General features: G+C 38.6%; 1 protein-coding gene and 1 non-coding gene across 4 annotated transcripts in view; one reads left to right on the top strand and one right to left on the bottom strand.

The window, feature by feature from the left end:
- The window catches only part of LOC114049898 (sushi domain-containing protein 4-like), a 228,872-nt gene that overhangs the window by 71,523 nt on the left and 130,274 nt on the right, over positions 1 to 27,075 (bottom strand). For all 3 annotated transcript variants that reach the window (XM_027871347.1, XM_027871348.1, XM_027871349.1), the window contains exon 4: positions 16,262 to 16,441. In XM_027871347.1, coding sequence (XP_027727148.1) covers positions 16,262 to 16,441 — 180 coding nt within the window. The remainder of the gene's footprint in view (positions 1 to 16,261; positions 16,442 to 27,075) is intronic.
- On the top strand, positions 16,971 to 17,077 carry LOC114050251. The gene has a single exon (XR_003569959.1). It is a non-coding gene; the product is annotated as a U6 spliceosomal RNA (small nuclear RNA).

Here is a 27,075-nt window from a genome sequence, read left to right as displayed (position 1 = left end):
TAGGTAACTTAGCAGTTGTTGGAGAGGAAAAATTTTGCCTGAATACTTCTTCTTCCCCTTCTCCTCCTCCTTTTGCTCTTTTTCCTCCTTCTCCTTCTCCTACTCCTATGTTTCCCTTCTCCAACAGAAAAAAAAAAAGTGAGGGCCCAATTTTTCTCAGACCACAGCTTTCTCTTCGCTCAAGGTGGACCAGGAACATAATCTTTGCTTTGGTTTCCTGTTTCTACCATGCCCCTTCCTTTTTGCATTGGAGACTAGAGTCTTGCCTAATGATTCTTTTCTTTTAGCAGTCACACCTGTTTGCAACAAGGAGCTTGTTTCTTCCTGGGGGGAAAATGGCCCTTGCTCTACATGGTTCACTTTTGCTGTTTAGGAGAATGCATCTATGTCAGGAAATTATTAACAAAGTCATAACTATACAATCATCACGTATAGCTTGCTGAGGCCCCAGTTAGGAAAACTCCCAATATCTGGCAAAGAATTAGATCTCTGACCTATTAAAATTCTGTGTATTCCCAGATAGCCCCGGTCATCCTTCATTCCTTTTTGCCTGAAATGGAATAAAGATACAAATAGGCCCACTTGGCATTTTCATGCCTGGAATACTCCCCCTCCTCATCTCTGCCTCCTGGATTCCCTGACTTCCTTCAAGTACCAGCTAAAATCCTACCTTCTGTAGGAAGTCTTTCCCAATCCCTCTTAATTTTAGTGCCTTCCCTCTGTTGATTATCTCCAGTTTATCTTGAATATAGCTTGTAGGTACTCATTTAAGCCTTTTTGCCTCAGTTTCCTCATTGGTAAAATGTGCTGGAGAAGGAAATGGCAAACCACTCCAGTATCTTTGCCAAAAAAAAAAAATCCAAATGGGGTCATGGAGAGTTGAATGTGACTGAAATGACTCAACAACAACAAAAAAGTTGTTTGTATGTTGTCTCCCCAATTAGATTGTGAGCTCCTTGAAAGCAGGGACTGTCTTTAACTTTTCTTTGTGTCCCCAGTACTTAGCCCAGTTCCTGGCATATAGTAAGTACTTTATAAATGTTTATTGACTGCTTGATTGACAACACACAACAGTCATCACTGATCATGAACTTTATGTCAAGGAAAGTGTTCAAAGAAAACAGTTCAATCACAAGATATTCAGAAATGTAAAGACCAGAAAAGTACACAGTAGTAAACTGACCTCTGTTTGAAGATGGAAATAAATCAGAGAGGAAAGGAAAATTAGGAGCACCTCATGGATTTTGGGAATTTCTCAGAGAGAAATAGTTCAGCTCTGTTCCTCTGAAGGTAGGAAGGACAAAGAGGCAAAGCTCCAGCTTCATCAACACTTACTATCAGTCCACCATCAAATCACCCACCATCACATTGCTGTTGGGGCTGCCACTCTCTCTATTGGTTGCATTTCCACCTTTCCTTCCACTGTCATTTATGAACAATCATCTATTAAGGGTTCACTATCTGCCAAGCACTGTGCTAAGTGTGGGAGGTATAAAGAAAGACAAAAATAGCCCTTGTCCTCAAGGAGCTAATACTCAAATATAGGAGATGATGTGAGAATAATTAGGTACATATAAGATGTATGCAGAGTGGATGGAAGGTTATTTCAGAAGGAAAGGTACTAGCAGATGGGGAAACCAGGTAGAACCTCCTACAGAATGTAGGATTTGATCTGAATCTTGAAGAAAGGCACAGAAACTGAGAACCAGAGGTGAGAAGGGATGATAGCCTGGGAACCAGCCAAGGCAAAGGCAGAGATGGGAGATGAAGTGTTTGTTGTGTATGAAAAAAAATCACACAAGCCAGTGCAGCTGGATCTCAGAGTGTATGGAAGGCAGTAAATCATAAGGAGACTGGAAAGGTAGAAATGGATTAGGTTATGATGGGCTTTAAATGACAAACAGAAGATTTTATATTTAATCCTAGAGGTAATAGGGAGCCACTTGGCGCTCCTTTAGCAGGGAAGTGATATAATCAGACTTACATCTTAGAAAAATCATTTTGACAGTTGAGTGGAGGATGGATTGGAGTGGGGAAAAATGTGAGGCAGGGAAACATTAGAAGATTATTGCAGGGAAGAATATACCTATACACAGCTGAGTACAATAATGTATTTCACTCAATAGGGAAATAGGAAGGAAAAGGGAGAAGAGATTGGGGGAATTAGAGGGAGAGTGGATTAATCCAAAGCAAAACAAAGTCTAACTAATGATATGCAAAAATATTTGTAGCTCTTTTTGAGGTCATAAAGAATGGGAATCTGAGGGGATGCCCCTCAAGTGGGGAAAGAATGAATAAGTTATGGTATATACATGTGATTGAATACCATTGTGCTATAAGAAATGATGAAGGGAATTGTTTCAGAGAAACCTGGGAAGACTTATATGAATTGATGCTGAGTAAAGTGAAAAGAACCAGGAGAATAATTTATACAATGATAATAATATGGTAAAGACAAACATATCTGAAAGAATTAGGAGCTCTGATCAGCGTAATGACCAACAACAATACCTAAAGACAAATGATGGCTTCGTTAGTCTACCTGCCTCCTGATAGACAGGGGAAGGACTCAGAGTTATATATTATATATTATATATTACATATCATAATTAAAATTATAATGTGTTATATATACAGATATAGACAGATGTGTACATATGCATATATATATATGTGTGTATATGTATACCTGTACACATATATATTTGGATATGGACAATATGGAAATTTGTCTTGCCTGACTATACATGTTTATAATGGAAGTTTTCTTCATTTTTCAGGAAGCAGGAGGGTCCTAGGATGGGAAGAAAAGAAGGCAGATTTTTGCTGAATGAAAAAAGTATATCATTTTTCTAAAAAAAGTTATTGCAGTAGTCCAAGGAAGAGGTGATAAGGACTTTAACTAGGGTGGTGGCTATGTGAATAGAGAGAAGGGGACATATGAGAGATATTGTAAAGGCAGAAATAACAAGATTTGGCAATGGATTGAATTGGAGAACATATGAAGTGACTCAAAGTTAGGAGTAAAAGATGACTGAGTTTGTGAATCCTTGTGACTGAAGAGAGTGGTGGTGACCTCAAGATTAATAAAAATGTTGGGAAGTGGGGAAGATTTGGGGGAAAAGATAATGAGTTGTTTTAGGCATGTTGAATTTGGAAACCATCTGGAACATCCAGTTGGAGATGTCTAAAAGACAGATGATAATACAGGATTGTGGCTTAGGAGAGAAATTAGGGCTAGATATATATTTTTGGGAATCATCTACATAGAGAACATAACTAAATCCATGGGAGCTGCTGAGATCCTTAACTAAGATTTCACAGAAGGAAAGTAAAAGAAGGCCTAGGACAGAGCCTGGTGGATTCCTTATGGTTAGTAGGTGTGACATGGATGAAAGACCAGCAAAGCAGACTGAAAATGAGCAGACAGATAAGAGGAGAACCAGGAGAGGGCAATGTCATAATAACCCAGAGAAGGGATAATATAGGGAGGATAAGGTGATCAACTCTGTTGAATCTTGCAGGAGAGGTCAAGAAGGATGAAGATTGGGAAAAGGCTGCTAGATCTGACAATTAAGAGATCACTGGTAACTTGGCAGAGAGCAGTATGAGTTGAAAGATTAGTTTGGAAGCCAGATTACAGAGCGCTTAGAAGAGAGGAAAAAGAGAGGAAGAAAAAGTACTAAGTGTAGACAGCTTTCTCAAGGTGTTTTTCACAAAAAAAAAACCCAACCCTTGAGATATACAACTACTGCTAGTGGAGATGTTTGGATCAAATGAGGGTTTGTTTTGTTGTTTTTTTTTGTTGCTGTTGAGGAAGAAGACATACTTGTATGCAGAAAGGAAGGTGCCAGAAGAAAGGAAAGACTGAAGATAAGAGAAAGTGAGGATTTTGGAGGTAACAATCTTCTAGAGAGGACAGGAGAGGATGAGGTGATGGGTACTTTTAAAGAAGTTGGCCTTGGCAAGAAGAATTGTGATCTTTTCATCTAAGAACAGAATGGAGGAGATAATGGGTGAAATGTGTGAAGATGACTGAGTGATATGAGGAGAAGGAAGAGGAAGAGGGAAGGGGGAGATCTGGGTGAGTGGATTCATTTTTTTCAGTATATCAGCTGAAAGGGTGGGGGGAAGAGATGCCATGGAGAACTTGAGGAGACACAAGTTTTTCATACAGCTACTGTGGAGAGTAGGATAGAATTAATCAGGAAGGAGTAGAATGATTGCTTTGATGAAATGAACACCCAATTGAGATAGGAGAACATAAAATTTGTCATAGACTTAGGTAGCAAAGTTTCATGATTTCCTTGAGCTCTATTCAGCAACATGTGATAATGTAAATAATTCAGGGTTAGGTTTTGGCAAGACATTATTGGTGACAGGGCAAGGGCTCAAGGAATTTATGAGTTGAGGAAAGTGTGGAGTTGAGATAGTTTACCAAAGGATTTAGATATGGAAGGGAGCAGAATGTAGCCAGTGCAGGGGTGATAGCCTGGGAAGGAACTGAGGGATGGAAGGATGGGAGAGCATTGTGAGGACAAAATACAGGATTAGGGGTGTAAGGTAAAGGGAAAGGTGGAATGATAAAAGATTTTGATCAGATGAAAGGAAATCAGAGTTTGTAAATTGGAAGTGGAACACTTACATGTGATGCAAAGATCATGGGTCCATACCCATACTATCTCTTGATATAGCTGAGGTAAAATGGAAGAGTGGAGGAGTTCCCAGTTTGTAGGAATTGATTTGATTGAGGAACTAAAAATTTAGGATATTTGAGGGAGCATCTAAATGTATATTGAAGTCCCTAGTATGAGGACAGGGCAGCTAGGTGGTGTAGTGAATAAAGTGCTGAGCCTGGAGTTAGGAAAGCTCATCTTCTTGAGTTCAAATCCAGTCTCAGACACTTCCTAGCCGGGTGACACTGGACAAGTCACTTAACCCTTTTTGGCTTAGTTCCTTATCTGTAAAATGAGCTAGAGAAGGAAATGGCAAACCACTCCAGTATCTTTGCCAAGAAAACTGCAAATGGGGTCACGAAGAGTAGGACACAACTGGAAATGACCGAACAACAGCGATAACAACAGCATGAGGGCAAGAGTGTGGGAGGAGGGAAAGACTGTGAATTAGGCAGTAAGCTCATTGAAAAATGAAGAAGGATAATCTGGAGTTGGACATAGACACTATGATCTGGATTGCACTGCCTCTCTGGAAGCGACATTGTAGATTGTATCACCAACTGTACTCTCCAACTGTTCTCATTAACTGTCATCTGTGCTACTCTCTGATAAATTCACAATCTCCTAGTCTGAAAGAACCCCACCATTCTCCTTTCCATACCCCGAACTCTGATTTCTAGATAGTCTAGTCTTTATCCCTTCAGACTACAGCCCCCATGATTCCCGGCTAATTTTCAACTCCTTTTCTCTACTCATAGGGAAAATACACACAATCCAAAAAGAAGTCTAAGCCTCCTGTCCAAATACCCTGTTACATTTACACACACATATGTATATAAACATAGATATAGACATTTACACACATATATACAAATACATATACTCAAGAAGATCTGCAATCTCGTCGATTTGGAAGTTCCCTCCAAACCTACAGATCAAAACTCGTCCATTCTTTCCCATCCTTTATCGCTCTCATTCTTGACCTTCAGTAAGTCTACCACAAGAGGTCCATCCAACATATCGGGGGCCTGACTCAATTTCTCTCAACATGAAAAGGGTACCAGTGGGGAGCACTCTGGTTGTTCATCTACCATCCATCATTCTGGCTGCTCGACCAGCCCACCTTTTCTTCCTGTCATACAATCCCTTGTTGACATCTTTTACTCCTATTTTTTTATTCAATTTCTTATTGGTTATATAGTATAGGCTGCTCACACCTGCCATGTGCTTCTCTGTTTCCCTTCTTGAGATACTCGTTTTCAGTTCTTTGTAGGCAGTTACATTACATGTTTCACTGCCAGAGAGCAACACTGGTGGAATGTTGGTTCCAAAAAGATAAGCCTTTGCTTTTATAGGAGGTTTGCAATTTTTGGATGCAAAACAGCCCACTCTTCAACTTTTGTTTAATTCCGGGCCCAAATCATTGTCCACCGGTACTGACTGTCCCAGATATACACACTGATGGTCCAGCTTTATAGTATGTCCGTCTACATGTATGTTGAAAAATGAGGAATAGATAGTCTTCATCCATTTGGTATTTCCTGTGTGGGTGGACAGGCCACAACTACTTTGAGTGATTACAGATCTCTTCCAGGAGGCTCCAGAAAGTCTCAGGGTCTGTGCAAAGCCAAAGGAAAGTCCCTGTAGCCCATTGCTCGCAGCAGCAGGGCCAGGGATTTTTAGATTGCAGTTGGGAAGGAGAGATTCTGGGGGAATCTGCATGGTGAGGGCTTAGGGTCAGACCACTGGGGAAGGAGTTTCATGCTGTACCTGTGTAATGTCATTTATAAACAGGAACATTTGAAGGACTTCACTATTCACAGGGAATTCCTCTTTGACTTATTTTGCACTGATTACCTCTGTCATAGTAATATATGGGGCCCTCATGTCCAAAGACCACTATGGCCCTTAGAGAGCAGAGTCCACCAGAAACTTGAGGTACCCCTCAAATGTCCACCCCCAATCACCTGAGCCCCACATACACAGAGACCACCATAAGGCCCTGATATTGGAAGCACTATGAGACTCCTTCCCCAGTGGACCCTGAGCCTTCACCATGTAGATTCCCCCCAGGATCTCTCCTTCCCAAATACTGCTGTAACCTATGGACCAGAGAGACTTTCCACTGGCCTTGCACATAAACTCTTCTATGTTTGGTATTCTCCAATTAGAATGTGAGATCTTTAAAAACATGTAATAACAAGTTTTTCTATTTATATTCCCAATGCTTGGTACAGTTCTTGTCACATAGTAAATGCTTTTTTCCATGATACGACATTCACCATTTTATACATTTCCTCGTGTTATCAGAGGGTCACTCAACAAGGTCACTTCTATTGTTACATTTGCCAAGGAATCTTGAATGATTTTCATGTCTAGATGGGAGACATCTTGTTGTAACAGAACCTGTAAAACTGTGTTTTGTTCCATTCAGTCAAATGCCTTTTCTTAATCAACAAACAATATATACAATGGAATATTCTATTCCCCACATCTTTGCATTAATTGCGAAATGGTAAAGATGTGATCTCTTGTTCAGTGTTGCTTGTGCAAGCCTGCTTCTTCCCTATGAATAGCTTCATCGAAGAAGCCATCATTTCATGGATTGATGACTCTCATTAAGATTTTGTATAGATAAGAAAGCAGGGATACAGGCTGATAGTTATTGATGTTCTTTTGATCACCTTTTTCAATATTAATTTTGGTCTGAGATTTTTACATGCCTTTAATATCTTCCTCTTTTTTGGATAACTTTTTTCATTTTTTTCTTTTTAGGCAATTGGGGTTAAGTGATTTGCCCAGGGTCACACAGCTAGTAAGTGTCAAGTGTTTGGTCTGAGGCTGGATTTGAATTCAGGTCCCCCTGACTTCAAGGCCAGTGCTCTATCCACTGCGCCACCTATCTGCCCCTCCTTTGGATAACTTGCATATTGTTCTCTCAACACTGTCACAATTGTGTTGCTTCCAGTATGAATCACTCCCATATACACTTAGCTCAATCAACCTGTTTTTCCTACCTTTGTTCTCTTGAGTGCTATTTCTACCTCCTCTGGAGGTACACTTGGAATTATGATATTACAGTTCAAGTAGGGTGATGCAGTCCACTAGCTACTAGAAATATTATTTTAGGGGATGTTTACTCATCACATGTTGCAATACTAATGATAAATATTTGCAAAAAAAATCACCATGAACATAATTGTAGTTTATGTTGCATTTATTAAGTGCCTACTATATGCCAGGCACTGTGCTAAATGCTGGTCCCACTGTCTTTGACAGAGAAAGCAACTTGTTGTAACAATTTTTGCAAAGATTTTCCATGTGTCTTCTGTTTCCATTTTCATCCTTGAATGCCCTTGAGATGACTTTGCTTCAATAGATATTTTGACTAGCTTTCTTTAAACTGGTTTTACCCTCCACTACTTCTCTCTGCTTTATGAGATAATATGGCTCATAAGCATCCATCATCTTACTTCATAAGATTTTACAAACAAGTTTACATTCTCGCTTGATGTCACCCCTGACAATCATCTTTCTCTGACAAGTAGGTCACATTTTTGTTTATGAAGGAAACCTCCAGGTTCTTCTGGTCTCCTTCTTGGGGCAAGTTCATTTACATTCATTAAACTTCTGGATAAAATTATCTGAGTTGGTATTGAGATCATTTCTATTCCTTTGCTCAATGAGCTTCAGTGGCCCCCTAATACCTCTGGGATCAAATATAAATTTCTCTGTCTGGCATTTAAGGCTATTCATAATCTGATCCTTTCCTACCTTTCCAATCTCACACTTTAGTCCCCTCCACGCATTCTAGGATACAGTGACACTGCCTACTATGTGTTTTTTACACGTTATGCTCCATTTCCTGTCTTTGTACCCTTGCCCTGCCTGGGCCCCATGTCTGGGGTGATTCGCTCCCTTGCCTTGCCTTTACCTCATAGTTTCTTAGTCTTTAATATCAAGCTTAAATCCTTCCTTATGCAGGAGGACTTTCTTGGTACTCACAAGTTGTTCATACCTACCCTGCTAAGATTACCTTCCATATACTATTTTTTGGGGGAAGGCAAAGTGACATGCCCAGGGCCACACAACTAGTAAATGTCTGAGGCTGGATTTGAACTCAGGTCCTCCCTTCTTCAGGGCTGGTACTCTATCCATTGCACCATGTCGCTGTTCCTCCATATACCATTAATATGTCTTATATATACCTAGTTATTTCTATATCTCCTTCATTAAAACATAAGCTCCCTGAAGGGCAATTTAAAGGCTATTTTTGCATTTCTTTGTATCCTCAGGGCTGAAAACAATGCCCAGCACACAGAAAACACTTAATAAATGCTTGTTGACAAACTATTGTATACTTTCTATTTCTGATCTTAAAATATTTCTTTAAATAGTTCAGGGTTAAGTTGTTTCAATTGCATACTACATCTTTTTTCTCATTATTCTCATTTTGATGTTCTCAATCGCACACAGACAGTTGACTCAGAAATAACTCCCACATCAATAAGAAGTCTTTTCTTGTATGTTAAAATAAAAATCAATATTATTCTTCAGAGTATTATCTAGTTTTTTTTTTTATGTCTAGCACCAAGAAATTTTTTTTAAAAGAAGGTATTCATGATATATAGGTGTGAAATTTCTGTGTAACCTACAGGTCTTTGGTCTGTTTCACCCCCTCTTCATGAATCAGTCTTTTCCATATACTTCTCCCCATCTTCCCTATGTTTTCATCTTTGTGTTGAAGTCATCAAGCATCTGTTGTTATTGTTTTTAACGTGGGATATCTTATCAAGTTCTACATAGAATCACTTCACCACTTCTTCAGTAACTGAGGTCGCTGCATGGTTGCAGCATAAACTGCAATTGTTTCATGGTGATTGTTTTTTTGCAAATATTTATCATCAGATTGCAACATGTGATGACCAAATATCCCATGAAATAATAGTTCCTGTAGCTATTGGGTGTTTGATAAAGTCAACTTTTATCTTTGTCTTTCCAAGGAGTACCATCCTTCCATCTAACTATAACTTCTTTCTTTTTTCAAGTTTCACTTATAGCAAGGATATTAAGATTGTAATGATTCAGCTCCTCTAGCAATATGTCTACCTGTTGGTCATTGGATAAGGATTTCACATTTAGAATACCAAGAGTCAAATGAAAGTTTATTGATGGTCTAAAAACCGAGTAATTCTTAGCACCCTCTGCTCTCTTTCTCACCTCCCTGCCATTGTCATTGTAGAAGTAGGAATGGTTTACATAGGATGGAGAGTTATTTCGTGTTTTTCCTTCCTTCATAGGTTGCCATGGGCAAAAAAAAATTTCATCACCAGATGGCTAGTCTACTGGCAACATGCTCCTCTGTAGTTAGCTAGGTTAATCCTCAGAAAACAGACTCAGTCTGTTGTTGGGGTCATATCCAATGCCTTTCTAACATGGTAGAACCTGTCCAAGCTCTGCTAGGGTGGTCTTCTAGTATACAGGAACACCTCCAGAGCACAGTGAAGCATTAGTGTAGAACTCTGTGGAGAAGTAGGCATAGATGCACACATAACCACAATATATTTATTGTTATTATTCAGTCATTCAGTTGTGTCCAACTCTTTGTGACCCTGTGGACCATATCACATTAATAATGTTCATTAGATTTTCTTGGCAAAAATACTGGAGTGGTTCACCATTTTCTTCTCCAGTAGATTAAGGCAAACAGAGGTTAAGTGACTAGCCCAGGGTTGCACAGCTATTAAGTGTCTGAGGCCAGATTTGAACTCAGGTTTTCCTGACTCCAGGTCCAGTGCTCTATCCACTGAGCCACCTAACTGCCTCCATAAATATTATATATCATGTTATATAATTATTATAGCCATCAAATAATACATTATATAATACTATATTTTATAAATAGCTATACATGCATATAAATCTATAGAAATGCATACATGTATATATATGTACACACACACACACACATATACACACAGAAATTTGTTTATTTTAGTATAGATGACCCTGGCCTCCTGAAGGCCACACTAGCTGAGGACAGACTCTTGAATTTTCTACAAAGATGGAAAGGCTTTGGGCATTAACCAATAATAAAACTGTACATTTATTGCCTGAGAACTAGCCCAGATCACTCATCACCAGATCGGTGGCTTGGTGACAAATTTTCTGCCACAGCGACTACTCTACCACAAAGGGGTTGCAATCTGTGTCTGTGGAGGGAGTAATGAAATCTGATAAAATCACAGATTCCTGAAGCATGGAAGCATGCATTTCTCTATGTGCACATACATACATACATACATACATACCTACATACATACATACATATATAAAATGTTGCTGTCTGAATAGCTGTAAAATTACATATGATAAATTGTTAAAATATGAGGACTGATACATACAAACTGCAGAGTTAGGACTCTGCTGTTCCCCATAAATGGTATCATGTGATTATTTTAAATTTTGAGAGTTGATTCGATTGGGACATAATTGCAGCATCAAGGGAACTCACAAATCCCAGGACTGACTTTAGGCGCAGAATGGCTAGATATCACGTGCACCTGGAAAGGAGTTTACAACAGATGGCTCAGTAAACATCCCCCCTTTTTTTTCTTTCTAAGCCAAACTATATGTTGACCATAGATTTGTGTCAGGGGAGCTCAGGATAATCAACTCCTCTCCAAAGCCAGTGTTCAGATTTTAAGGAATAGCTTTATTTGAGAAGGATCAGAATCAAAGCCATCATCTAAACTGGCCCCTGTGGTACTGAATAACATGGCTGGGCCATCAACTGGCAATGTTCATGGGGAAAGAGAGAAGAGAAAGTCAGAAATGGATATAATTAGTGCTCTGAGAAAACCCCCATCAAAGATTACAAAATTAACACGTGCAGATGGAATACCTTAGAGCAATGAGTATCCTGTGGGTGTCCTGGGAGGGATCAGCAGGCAGTAAATTATGCCATTAACAATGTATAATTGCCCCACCCCTCACCCTTCTCTTCCCAAGACAGTCATTTGCATTTTGGAACCACTGTATAAATCACACACATTTAGAGCTCAGCTTCCCTACAAATGAACATTAACACATTCAAAATAGCAGAAGAAACCTGAGTCTGCCTCTGTCTCTGTCACACACACACACACACACACACACACACAAACACACACACACACTATCTCTCTCTCTCTCTCTCTCTCTCTCTCTCTCTGTCTCTCTCTAACACAGCCATGTGGGAAAATGGCTATGAGAGTCTGTTTTCGTTTTTGTAAATCTCAGCCTTTATGTACCAAGAAGGCTAGGATATGTTCTCTCTTGAAAGTCACCATCTCAAATATAAAAGAGAAGAAAACAGTTTTCAGTTCAAAGTGATTTCTATTTGAACTTCCACGTAATAAAGAAAGAGCACCTCAGCACCCAGCCCCCTCCATCTAGAGGTGTAAATCAGAGTTTCAGGGTGAAATATTGCCCCAAGGATCAATCATGCTTCCCTTGTAGGCTGGGGGAAGTAACAGCCTGCCTTTTCTCACATTTTCCCTTTATTTCCCAGTTCTTCACCAGAGTTGCCATCGGGGGTCCTTCCTGAAGTTCAGAGACAAGAATTACATAAAGATGTGAGAGGAAGCAGTAAGGTAAGTAGCTTTGACTTCCCAACTCATTTACTCACCCTGAAATATGGCTTCTGACCTCAGCACTCAACCGTAACTACTGTCAGTCAGTCAACAAATATTTCTTAAATGCTTATCATGAGCCAGCCACTATAATAAACCCCGGAGATGAAAAAAAATTGCACTCCAAAGTGACCAATGATCTCTAAATCCAGTGTACTTTTACTAGTCCTTATCTTTCTTGACTTCTCTGCAGTATTGACTATCCCCTCCTGATGAAAATGCCTCCCTACGTTTTTCTCGCATTATTCTCTCCTAGTGTTACTAGTTTCCTGGCTTCTCCTCAATTGCCTTGCTGGATCAGCATCCATATCCTGCCCTGTAGCCTTGGGTATAATTCTAAGCTCTGCCTTTCTTTTAGCCTCTCTCTCTGTGTCTCTCTTTTTCTCTCTTTCCCCTCTTTCTCCCCTCTTCTGCCCCCCTTCCTTAATGGGCAGCTAGGAGTGGATAGAGAGTTGGACCTGGAGTCAGGAAGACTTGAGTTCAAATCCTGCCCCAGATACTAACAGTGTGACCATGGGCAAGTCCCTTAGCCTCTCCCAGCCCCAGTTACCTCATCAGTAAAAATAGGGATGATAATAATAATAATAATAATAACACCTATTTCCTAGGGTTGCTGTTGAAGTTCAAATGAGATAACATATTTAAAGTACTTTGCAAACCTCAAAGTCCTATATAAATGCTAGTTACTATTACTACAACTACTCCTACTGTTACTACTACTATTATAACTACAACTACTACTACTTTTACTACTACTACTACTACTACATGACCACTACCACCCCCCCCACTACTACACAACTACTACCACTACCACCACCACTACTACTGCTGCTGCTGCTGCTGCTACTACTACTACTACCACTGATCTAATTAGCTCTCATGGGTTTAGTTATCATTTCCACATATGTGACATTCAAACCTACATAATCAGTCCAACTTCACCAACTATCTCTTGGACAACTTCAAATGAGCGCTTTGTAGGCATCTCAAACTGAATGTGTACAAAACAAGGATAATCTTGCTTCCTAAACTCACTCTATCTCTATGTTTCTGTTGAGACTATCACCATTTTCCCAGCCACCCAGGTCTGTAAGTTGCCCTAGACTTTTCTCTCTCTCTTACCCTCCATATGCAATCAGCTGACAAGTCTTGTTGATTCTACCTTCATGATATTTCTAGCATTTATCCCCATCTCTCCCTTCACCTGGTCACTACCCTAGTCCCTCATCACTTTTCCCCTGGCCTATTTCAGCAGCATCTTAATGGACTCCCTGTTTCCAGTCTTTTTCCTTCTCCAAAAAAATCTTCCATACCATCATCAAAATAGTCTTCTCCAAAGCACCCATCTGATTGTGCCATTCCCCTACTCAAGAATCTTAATGGTTCCCTATTGCCTCTAGCAAAAAATTAAAACTTATTAACTTGGCAATTAATGTCCTTCACAGTCTGACTCCAGATTATCTTTCTACACTTATTTCATATTATTCCCCATAACACATTCAATGATCTGACCAAACTGTCCTGCTTTCTGTTCTCTCTACTTCCTATTGCACAAAACAGTCTGCAGGCCTAACATACATTCTCTCTTCCCCACCACTTCTTCCAAAGCCTAACTTCCTTCGAGGCTCTGCTCAGGTCACAGAAGCTTTTCCTGATACATGTCATCTTTGTGTTCCTTTGTTCCTTCCTTCCTCAAATCATGCATATATTTAACAGTTTCTATTATGCTTTATTCCAAGGATTATTTTCCTTTTTGTATTTCTATCCCCAGGGCCAAGCATGTAACAGAGACTTAATAAATGCCTGTTGGATTGGATTAGATTTTGTTTATTTTGTTTTTATGGTGCTTGAACAAGTATTTTTCACTGTAGCCTGCAGCAGATTCTTCCTGTTGCATTCAAAGTCTTCTTGGATCTCAGACTTAAATAAATAGGAGAGGGTGATGAGAGAAAGTGTTCTTTGCTGCATAAAACATCCCTTTTCTGTGGACAAGAAGGTCTTAATCTCTAAGGCTGACAACACAGGACCTCTTCAAAAAATTGAATGTGAGGGGCAGCGAGGTGGTGCAGTGGATAGAGCACTGGCCCTGAAGTCAGGAGGACCTAAGTTCAAATCCGACCTCAGACCAAACACTTGACACGTACTAGCTGTGTGACCTTGGGCAAGTCACTTAACCCCGATTGCCTCACTAAAAAAAAAAAAAAAATCGAATGTGCTTGAAAGTTAAAAGTTTCTGTCTAGAGCTTCTCTGAATTGTACATAAAATCATTTTCCCACTCCAAGCACATGCTCCCCAAGAAGACACTCAAAAGCTTAGCCTTCTTATAAAAAAATAGTGTTGGGTAGAGAGAAGTGTACTTAGGTATTTGTTTATCTAGTTATTCATTCATTTATTTGTTCATTTATCCATTTGTGTATGTATGTATATAAAATTAAAGGAGACCAAAAATGGGGGAAAACCTGGGAAATAAGTAGAAAAGATGAATGCAATAAAAAACCAGGCTTAAAGGCCTGGTCATTTTCCATGCCTTTAACTACAATAACACTCAAACACACAAATCAGTGGTTTGTAAAGTTAATTTGAGTAATAACCCAACCTAAAATCTGGCTTTTATTTTATTTTTTGGTTTTTTTTGGTTTGGTTTTTTTTTTTGGTGAGGCAATCGGGGTTAAGTGACTTGCGCAGAGTCACACAGCTAGTAAGTGTCAAGTGTCTAAGGCCGCATTTGAACTCAGGTCCTCCTGACTCCAAGGCTGGAACTTTTACCCACTGTGCCATCTAGCTGCCCCCTGGCTGTTTATTTTGTTGACAATTCTTATTTATGTAAAATAAAGGATGTGACCCCTTTAAAATGCACATATATGTATCTATATACAAATGTGTGCATATGCATACACATATCCATGTACATGTATATACATATATGCAAGTTGCCATAGAGAAAGGAATAGATATTTGCAGGTCTGAGATCCTTCTGCCCTTCTAATTCGGCTCAATTTCTTCATTGGGTCATGGCTCTAAAGATCTTATTCAGAGAAATGGTGTACTCTTAACAAAGGGGAATTTGAGGTAATAATATGGGACCTTGCCAAGTGTGATTTCCAAGCACAAAGTTAGCATTCGTCTCAACTTTAACGTGTCTGGTGCTTTTGGTGCAAATAAGACCTTTCTCCTGCTCTCATCATGAATTATGCATTGGATTCTTAGTCCTATGGCCCAAGTCATATTTCAAAAAATAAGATCAGAATTAATGTGAACTCAAGGGCTTGTTTTCATGAATAGGGCCCCTGTATGTTAGCATTTGCAAATTTAAGGACTGGGAAAGGATAAACATTCACTACACAGTTTGTATGTAATTTGGATTTGATTATTTTCCAGCCCTTCACGCATTATAAAAGGGGATAACATTATTAGGAAAATAATAGCCTCTGTAAAATTGGTTTTGAATATATTCTCACACAACTGTAATAAGTATAAATGCCCTAGTACTTTTCTAGAAACTCTCACATTTTCATTAAAAATACAATAGTTCATCATTACACTCACAGTCCAGTTACAAGCTTCCTAATTTTTAAATGATGTTTAATTTCTTAGAGTACACAAGGCACCTCACAGGCTAAAGAGGAAGTTGTTTCACTTGCAAATTTTCAGCCGTGGACTAAGTTTTTTTTCAAATATTTTAAGATGAAAATTTGCTGTCATGCAGAATTGGAATGCAAAAAGCAGATAGTCACTGTTGGGAGTTGGGGGGGAAAAGGCTTTTGTCACCATATCCAAGGTACAACTGGACCCCTCTGAAGTTAAAGACTTCATTTTTACCATCTCTATTTTGTACTGCTGTAGAAACTTGTAAATAGCAATAAGATCTACCTACGATCAATAAAAAGGAATTATTTTGTGTACTAAACCTTGACAAATGGGCAGATTATCCCACGATCCATCGCTGCGACATGTCGACACCATGTTGTACAAGTCAGGATATCGAATCTTGAATCCTTCATGACAGCTGATTATCAACTTGTCCCCATGTTTGTATGTCTTATTACCAATATCAGCATCTTCAATGTAAGGAAGGCGGCAATCTGGACCTTTAAAAAACAAAAACAAAAACAAAAACCAAACCAGGAAATTCAAAAGCAGCATGGACATCCACATTTGCAGGGTAAAAAACTGTTCTGGCAATGAATAACAGAGTCTGCTTACTAGGACTTACAGTTTAGAGGCACTTAGAGGGATGCTACAGGAGAGATGATGGAATGAATATACCAAAGGAACTGGGCTTGTTGCCTGGAACATTTCACAAAGAACAAGTGGGTTTTTAGGAGCTTTGAGAAAGAGATGAAGAAAGGCAGAAATTAAGGGTAACCTATCTGGTGTTTCTTTCTTTTTCCTGTAAATTTACTATTTATGCTATACACATCACAAAATATAGTTTGATTAACTAACACCCATCGCCACTTCGCTACCACCCCCAATCCACACTGAGTCTGCAGTGCGGTGCGTGAGACTGATAAGGACATATGCTCCTAGGCTTTGCAGAACAGCAGGTGGATGAGGCCTGTGGTAGAGTTTGCTATTAGCATCTCATTCCAGTCCAGTCTAAGAAAGAAAGGTGGATTGCTCTCTTCAGCAGCACACAGACTAAAATGGGAACAATACAGAGAAGATTAGCAGGGCTCCTGCACAAAAATGACGCATAAACTCAGGAAGCATTCCATATTTTTAGACGGGCTGCAGGAAAACAGGTACATTCATTCATTTTTGGTGGAGCTGTGAATCAGTCCAGCCATTCTGAAAAGCAATTTGTAACTGTGTTCCTCTACCCCCACACACATCCTCATTTACTAAAACCATGCAAACCTTTTGACCCAGTGTTACCACTACTAGGAATATACCTCCAAAGAGATCAAAGAGAAGTATAAAGTTTTCCATATGTACAAAAATACTAATATAAATACTAAAAATGTACCAAAATGTTACCAAATATGTAAAAAAAACTATTACTGGTAGCTCTTTTTGTGGTAACAGAACTGAAAATGAAGGGAATACCTATCAATTGAGAAACAGCTTAACAAATTTATTTGCTTATTCATTCATTCATTTAAAATAAAATGGGGAAAGACCTGGGAGATAAGCAAAAAAAGATGAATGTAAGGAACAGAGAGGTTTAAAGGACTGGTCATTTCCCATGTGTTTACTCCAATATTGCCCAGAGGATGGCAACAAATCAATGGTTTATGAAGTTCATTTAAGTAATAATACAACTTGAAATCCAGCTGTTTAATGTTGTGGTGGATGTGTGTGTGTGTGTGTGTGTGTGTGTGTGTGTGTGTGTCATTAGATTGTGAGTTCCTCCAGGGCAGGGACTGTCTTTTGTTTTCCTTTTTATCCCCAACACTTAACAAAATGTCTGGTACTTAGCAGGTGCATAATAAATACTTATTGATGCATGCCAGTCTTGGGGAGAGAAGAGGGGAGGGAGAGAGAAAAAAATTTGGGACTGAAAATCTTGTAAAAGTGAATGTTGAAAACTATCTTTGCATGTAATTAGAAAAAAATAAAATACTATTAAGTGGGAAAAATAAATAAATACTTATTGAATGATTGAATACTACTGTGCTACAAGAAATCATACAAGTGGATAGTTTCAGAGAAACCTGGGAATACTTGTATGAACTGATGCAGAGTGAAATGAATGGAACAAGAAAAGTCATTTATAATATAGCAAAAACATTGTAAAAACAAATAACTTTAAAAGACTTAAGAATTATGGTCAATGCAATGACCATCCACAATTCCAGAAAACCAACGATAAAGCATGTGACCCACCTCCTGACAGAGACGTGATGAATGTATGATTAAGACATATTCTTTTGGACATGGTTAATGCAGGAATTTGTCTTGCTTGACTGTGAAAACTGTTTTAAAGTTTTGTTTGTTTTTCCAAGGTGGAGGTGGGGGGATGGAAGGGGAGACAGGCAAGAGTAAAAACAGACTTTTATTCATTGAAAAAATTAAATTCAGATTTTTTTTGAAGGGGAGAATGTCTTTATTTTTAACTTTAGGAAGTTTTTTTATTATTAATTTATTTTGATTTATCAACAATCACTTCCATAAGTTTTGAGTTTTAAATTTTCTCCCCCTCCCTCCCCAAGACGGCTTGCAATCTGACATAGGCTATACATATACATTCCTATTAAACATATTTTCACATTAGTGATGTTGTAAGGAAGAATTAGAACCAACAGGAGGAACCATCAGAAAGAGGAAACAAAATACAACAGAAGAAAAAAAATAGCAAATAGTGTACTTCAGTCTGCATTCAAACTCCATAGTTCTTTCTTTGGATGTGGATAGCATTTTTCATCATGAGACCTTTGGAGATATCTTCGATCCTTGTATTGCTGAGAAGGGCTAAGTCTATCAACATTAGTCATCGTACAACGTGGCTGTGTATAATGTTCTCCTGGTTCTGCTCACTTCACTCAGCATCAGTCCATACAAGTCTTTCTAGGTTTTTCTGAAGTCTGCCTGCTCATCATTTCTTACAGCACAGTAGTATTCTATTACATTCATATACCACAACTTGTTCAGTCATTCCCCAATTGATGGGTATTCTCTCAGTTTCCAATTCTTTGCCACCACAAAAAGAGCTGCTGTAAATATTTTTGTACATGTGGGTCCTTTTCCCATTTGTATGATCTCTTTGGGATACAGTTCTAGAAGTGGTATTGCTGGGTCAAAGGGTATGCACATTTTTATAGCCCTTTGGGCATAGTTCTCTCCAAAATGGTTGGATCATTTCACAACTCCACCAACAATGCATTAATGTTCCAATTTTCTCACATATTATCCAACATTTATCATTTTCCTGTTCTGTCATGTTGGCCAATCTGATAGGTGTGATGTGGTATATCAGAGTTGTTTTGATTTGCATTTCTCTAATCAATAGTGATTTAGAGCATTTTTTTATATGACTATAGATGGTTTTAATTTTTTCATCTGAGAACTGCCTGTTCATATCCTTTGACCATTTATCAATTGGGGAATGACTTGTATTCCTATAAATTTGATTTATTCTCCATATATTTTAGAAATGAGGCCCTTATCAGAGACATCGGTTGTAAAAATTCTTTCCCACTTTTCTACTTTCCTTCTAATCTTGGTTGCATTGGCTTTATTTGTGCAAAAACTTTTCAATTTAATGTAATCAAAATTATCCATTTTGAATTTCATGATGTTCTCTATCTCCTGTTTGGTCATGAATTCTTCTGGTATGCAAGACACAGTAGTTAATGACTATAGTTATCCATTATTTGATAAACCCAAAGACCCCAGCGTCTGGGATAAGAACTCACTATTTCACAAAAACTTCTGGGAAAACTGGAAAAGAGTATGGCAGAAACAGGCATAGACCAAAATCTTACACCATATACCAAAATAAAGTCAAAATGGGTTCATGATTTAGATATAAAGGCTGCTACGATAAGCAAACTGGGAGAGCAAGGAATAGTTTACCTATCAGATTTATGGAGAACAGAAGAATTCATGACCAAACAGGAGACAGAACATTACGAAATGCAAAATTCAGATTTTAAAAAAGAAATACATAGGTTCTGATAACAGAATAGTGTACACTCATTATGTACAGTTTACAAAACATCTTTACATCAATTCTGTGAGGTGGGCTGGGCAAGAATTATTATCCTCTATTTAAAGATGAGTAAACTGAGGCTCAAAGACTTGCCCATAGTTGACTGGTCTTACATCTTCAGGTATAGTGCTCTGTCCATTACACCATGCTATCTTTTTAATACCACAAATATTCTAGTATAATGGAAAGAATGCTTCATTTGGAGTCAAGGGACCTGGATTTAAATATTGATTTTGCCATTTATTACCACTACGGACAAGCCCCTTGGACAAGATTCAAGGTCTTAGTTTCCTTAGCTTCAAAATGAGAAGACTGACCTAGATGAAGTCTAAGTTCCCGTTCAGCTATAAATCTACAATTCTAAGTAGGGCTGTTGTCTTCTAATCCTGGAATTACCCGGTTTGGAGGAGAAAGGATGGAAGAAGGCTACAACGCAGAAAGAAAGGTAACACATAAATGAAGTTCATGGGGAGAAGGGCGTATTCACAGCATTCCTTACAAAACAGATAAGAACAAACAAACAATTGCCTATATCTCATTTCTGTTATTCATCCCTCGTTTTAGAAGGGGACCAATGACATCACGATATCAGGGTACAATGTGTCTGGTTGTAGTTGATCTGTCCAATGAAGATTTGGAAGGCTCTACCACAGGTCGAGCACAAATAGTCCCTTAGAACATTTGGGTCAGAGACCTTTTTCAGAGCAGACCTTGAGAGCGTCCCTGTAGCACCTCTGACAACCGTGTGAGTGCTTAGAAACAATGTGGAACAGTCATTAGAGAGCTGACCTCTAAGTCAGAAAGACCTGGGTTCAAGTCCTCTCTCTGCCACATACTGGCTGTATGATCCTAGGCAAGTCACAACTCTCTAACACACGAATCTGCAGAGAAAGTACAGAGCAGCTGCCTTGGCAGAGGAGGCTCCCCACTGGGGACTCCCTAAACTGATGAAATCACTGGTATGGGCCCAAAAAAAAGAGAGAGAGAAAATATCTTACCTATTCCACCCCAGAAGACATCTCATTTTCATTTTACAGATGAGGAAACTAAGGCTCAGAGAAATTGATAATCACAAATGACTGTTGAATGACTGAGATTAAAAAAAAGAAATGGTTCTAATAATAGCCCTGAACCCCAAGTTCCTCTACAGCTTTCTGGGTCTTAAAATGGGTGAAGTGGGAAATAGGGGGAAGGATCCAGCAGTAGAGGGACAGGAAGGAAGTCAGGCAGTTCTGATGTCCCCCATAACGATAGTAAGAGAAAGAAGGCATTAGGAGAAGAAGGCAGCAGTGGCGAGAGAGCGAGCCCAGGAATTAGGGGATCTTTAACCATGAAGGAAGTCTCTGGGGGCAAGTTGAGGGGCAGCAGCAGATGCCACATCTGTTTCTTTGTAGGCTGAGTGTTTGTTAAATGAACAATGTCTGAATCCTACTAGTAGTCTCTACTAGTAGATGGTAAATTTGAGAGAAATTACTTCATCAGCTCCCCACAAGCACAGAATGGCACTTTGTTCATAGCAGGTGCTCAGTAAATACAGTTGTTGAAAATGATCTTTTGAATTGGTGCCATGGACTACCTAGAGCATACCACCTCAACCTCAGCCTCAGCACCAGGCTCTTTTTAATTAGGCTTCAGTGTTTTTACTATGAATAATACATCTATATAGAGGCTCTGCTATCAGCCCTTCCCACTGCTTGTGAAAGCTAGCTCTCTATGGACATTCTAGGCTAGAAAACTTTATTCTGATTTCAACTTCACCTCCAACTGATGTTTCAGTCTATAGAAAGAGGTTCTCAAATGGCCTACATTGAACCAAACTGTTCATCTATTAGGAGAGGTTGAATTTCCTAACATGTTCTGGAGCAAGCCGGATGAGCTGACTATGTAACACACAGCTTAGATTCACCAGAGAAGTAACATCCTTCAGCATTACCCCATGATTTCCCATGCTGTCCTGCCCTTGTCAGGCTTGTCTGTAGGAAACAGGAACTATCTTTTCTTCCATGGCCAATATAAGAAATACATGGTTGAAAAATAGAACTGGACACTTCAAGTCAACTCTCCAAGCATCCATCTGTAAAAGAGTGGTCATAAGTCCATTCATCCCAACTAAAATCCCATCATCTATAGGAAGCCTCCCCTAACTCCTCCTAATTCTAGTGCCTTCGCTCTGTTAATTATTTCCTATTTATCCTGTACATAGCTTGCTTGCTTTGTATATATCTGTTTGCATGTTGTCTCTGACATTAAATTTTAAGTTCCTTCTGGGCAGGAATTGTCTTTTGCCTCTTTTTGTATCCCTAGCACTTTGGACAGTGCCTGGCACATAATAAGCATTTAACAAATGTCTGTTGATTGATTAGAAATAGTCATTCACATGTATAAAACAGCAGTGAATCCATATTTGTTCTGACCTACCTATTAATTATTCCTGATTAGATCAGGAGAGAAATTGGACAGTATCACAAATGGCCAACCATGGTTAATCTGTGACAGAATGGATTGGACAATGTGTACAATTCTTACTAAGTCATTCAGGACACTGGCTGTCTAGTATTAATAATGTCCAGATTTTGATATAATAACTCTTCTAATAACAGATGACACTAATACAGTATTTTTAAATGTGCAAAGTATCCTTACCTGCATTATTCCATTACCACAACCCTGAGAAGTAGATACTACAAGTATCGTCAGCTCTCTTTTTTAAGGAAGAAAACTGAATCTCAGAGAAGCTTACAGGTGACATGTCCATTGTCAGACAGATGGTGTGTAAGAAGAAGGATTAGAGCCCAGTTCTTCCCGACTCCAAGTTCTGTCCTTTACCTGTCATGCCATGCAATTTTTATAAATGACTTCTCAACATAGTATTTTGTAGTTCTGTAGTCCCACAGTATGATATTCAGACTTAAAAACAGAACATCAACCTTACCCGAGAATTTAATTCAACAAACATTTATAAAGCACCTACTAAGGAGCAACTAGAGAGCGAAATGAATTGAGCACTGGACCTGGAGCCAGGAAGACCTGAGTTCAAATACAGTCTTAGACATTTACTAGCTATGTAACCTTTAGCAAGTCATTTAACCTCTTTTGGCCTCAGTTTCCTCATCTCTAAATGGGGATAATAATAGCACTTCCCTCACAGGGCTGTTGTAAGGATCAAACGAGATAATATTTGCAAGATATTCTGCCAACCCTAAAAGTATTATATAAATTCTAGCTATTATTATTACTGTTGTTGTTGTTTGTCCTTCATTCTTGAAGGCGACCTTGACATCAGGGAGGTGATGTCATGACTTCTAAATGAATTGGATTTAAGTGAGGCAAGGTTGTACAAAGCTAAATGCAAGGCAAGGAGCATAGAAAAACAAACAAAATAAAAATGTACCTGCCCTCAAGGGGCTTATATTTTACTGGAAGAGATGCCACATTCACATAGACAGATAAATACAATATAATTTTAGGAGGAAGTAACCACAACTAGGTGAATGAGGGAAGGCTCTACCCCTTGGGAAGGTAGCATCAGAGTCTATCAGGTATTAATTAGGTATTATAGTATATGACAGCTACTTAGTACATAGTGAGTTTCTGTGCACTAAATGCTTCCACTCAGACATATACTGACACTCTCTAGATACAACATAAAAAGGATGCAAGAATATAATTTTGTATAAATGGATGTCCCATAGCAGATCAACCTGGTGTAGTAAGCGCTTATTACTAATCTTCTTTCCATGGCTAAAAATAATTTTGGTTGCTTTTACTATCTGAAAATAAACTTCTGCATTTTGAAATTCTGTAATTCCTAATAAAATCAAGACTTACTATAGCATATGCACTTAATTACACGTTGAACATAAACTCGTAATTTTTAAAAACAACAACTTACCAGAAGGAAGCCAGTGGCTGTCAAAATAATTTGACCAACTTCAAACTTTAGGCACCTGTAGAATCAGGTTAATATTGAAGACCAACACAATGTTTATGTAAAGCAAATGTCCCCTCTGTGATATTTGAGCTGTGCCAAAGCTCTATCCTTTTCTGTAAATCCCCATGTTACCTATGCACTGAATGAAAATGCCAATGTTATTTGGATGGGAGTAAGACATTACTCCATTGTTAGTCATTAGCAACTGGGCACAAATTCCTTTATTAAATCAGAAAGCACATGGCTAACAAGGACAGGTAACGATGAAAAATAGTATTCATTTAAATGATTTTTTTTTGTGAATTGAATTAATTTTGCTTTAACATATGCTACCTATATCCAAAAATAGTTCTGGTCCCTTTAAATCATCAAGTCAACATTTGAGGAGGCTGATTGAAATCAGTTAAGGGGCAGCAGTGTGAGGTTATAGAAAGATCATTAGGCTGGGAGTCAAGACGTGGGTTTGCTTTCCATTTCTGTCCCCTTTTGTGACCTTTGGGCAGCTTCTTATATTTGGGCTTTGGTTTTCTCATGTGTAAAAATGAAGGTTCTGTAGTAGATGGTATCTCTAAGGTCCTTTCCAGCTTTAAAATTGTACAAGCCTCAGTGACAATACAATAATCCTCTGCTATATGGCACAAAGGCAGCAGAAACCTCTGGGGAGAAACTTTCTCTAGTTCAGAAGAAAGACTTGCTTCAGAGAAACAACCAGAAAGGAGAAAACTGCTCCAGAGAGAAGCTTAAAAGAAGGCCTGGTTTCAGAGAAGAAAAACCAAAGGGGGAGAGACTTGCTTCGGGCTATGTCCTCTAAAGGAAACCAGCTGTTTTGAGAACAGGGGCACTCAAGATCTTGTGGCTCTTTGCAGAGTAACAGAATGAGAGGCATACAGGATGGTTATTGGGGCTTTGTTTAAAACTATCTGAGGAGAGGTGATGGGAACAGGAAAGTCAAGCCAGAGTCATTTCAGTGTGGCACCATGGAAAGAATGCTTGCTTTTGCATCAGAGGGCCTGAATTTAAATTCAAGATGCATTATTTATTTCCTTATTGACCACTGGCAAATTACTTTGCTTTCTCCAGGCCTCAGTTTCTTCATATGTAAAATGAGGGGATTGGACTAGATGAGCTCTGAATTCGCTTTATAATTCTGACCTGCCATGATTATAATAAGTAAGAATGAACATATTTCTTATGCTTAGGAGATTTTTTTGGGGGGTAGGAGGAGCAGTTTTTCTGTGCTTTGCATTATAGTCCTGTTTTATTTATTTGTGGGCAATGCAGTGAATTACCTTCTGTTTTCATTTGTTGTTAATAATTTAAATATATAATTTATATATCATATATAATTATACACATACACGCACACATATATGTATATATGTATAAAGAAACACTATTGTGGTATTTCTCTGGAGCTTCTTGATCATCTGGTTTTAAAATCTGTTTTGCATTAGCTACTCTGAAAATTCACTTAATGGCAGGCAAAGCAAGAGCATAACCCAAGAAGGAACAAACAACCCCCTTTAAGCAATCAGAGAAGGAATAGGAGGGAAACAAGCATTTATTAAGTGCCTTCCAAGGGCCAGGCACTGTGCTAAGTCCTCCACAAATATTATCTCATTTAATTCTCACAACAACCTTAGGAGGTAAGTGCTGTTATCCCCATTTTATAGTTGAAGAAACAGAGGCAGACAGAAGTTAAATGACTCACCTAGGCCAGAGCTAATAAGTGGCTGAGGCTGGATTTTTTTTTCTTTTAAAAAAATTATTTACTTTTCAATTTCCTTTTATCTGTCTTATGCAGAGAGCACACCTAATATACATAATGGGATGTTTTAAAAATCTGTTCTAGCAATAACTTTTGGATAGGTAATTTGATTACTAAAATTATAATACAGAAGGGTTATAAGGTTATTAGAAAATTAGATGTTTCTAAAGAAGCTTTAGAAAAATCTTATATATTCATCTTACGTGTTTTGCATCCAAATACCTTCACCGGTAAGGCACTTAAAAGAGTAATGGATTTACTGTAGTTTGGAGTTCATCTCCTAAGTGTTTGGTCTGAGGCTGGATTTGAACTCAGGTCTCCCTGACTCCAGGCCCAGGATTCTATCCACTGCACCCCTTAGCTGCCTCATGCTTACTTAGTTATTAATTGCATTAGAATATTAGTAGAGTACCAAAAACTCAGGGCAAACAGAAGGCTGTCTGATTGGGTTAGACTGAGCATGGGTCCACAGCACCCAAGAGGACAAATTCCAAACTGGTATAATGGCATTCCATTAGGAAACACACCATTCTCTGGCAGACAAGAACAGAAATAGAAGACCATGATGTGGTTTCTAGGGCTAGGAATCAACCAGTCAAAAAGCATTTATTAAGTGCCTAGGACATACTGGAATTGTGCTGGGTGCTGGAATATGAGTACAGAGAATGGAACAATCTCTACACTCAAGGAGATTACATTTTAATGGGGAGACAACTGAGTATAGAAACACAAACAACATAAATATAAAGTGGATAAATACAAATACAAATATATATTAGATATTATATTATATATGTATATATACATACATATACATACACACATACATATATGTGGGTATACATACATAGACATACATGTGTGTATACATACATACACGTGTGTGTGTGTGTGTGTGTGTGTGTGTGGAGAGAGAGAGAGAGAGAGAGAGAGTAGTTAAACTATGAGGCCAACTTAGACTTACCTAAAAAAAAATTTAGCAAGTTTGGGTATGGCTAGTTCTGGGATTAGTGCAAATAATGAATCCCCTGAAGCAGCTCAATCTATTCAAATCTACACTATTTCAAACTATCATGATGTAAAAGATGGTCATTGGTTCCAGTCCAATGGAAGTTAGGCTGTGAATATGAATCATGTGACCACTTGAGGGGATTCTTTCTCTGATTCTCAATGATGGGTACTCTTAGTCTGTGCTGAGGAGTATTCTTTTGCCTGGGCTTCTAGTTCCCTTCCATCCTACTTTTGTTATTTCTGCATATAGCTCTTTTGCCCTTGTGAATACTTTGATACTTCAGCAGATCTATTCTTTCTCTGATATGGGGATTTTCTTCAAAGATCTAGTGTGAACTCCATTTATGCCTTCTCATTC

The sequence above is a fragment of the Vombatus ursinus genome, unplaced genomic scaffold (assembly GCF_900497805.2).
Source record: "Vombatus ursinus unplaced genomic scaffold, bare-nosed wombat genome assembly UNPS02014798.1, whole genome shotgun sequence".
Classification (NCBI taxonomy): Eukaryota; Metazoa; Chordata; class Mammalia; order Diprotodontia; family Vombatidae; genus Vombatus; species Vombatus ursinus.
The sequence above is the reverse complement of the archived record's forward strand: the minus strand, read 5'-3'. Positions and strand labels throughout refer to the sequence as shown.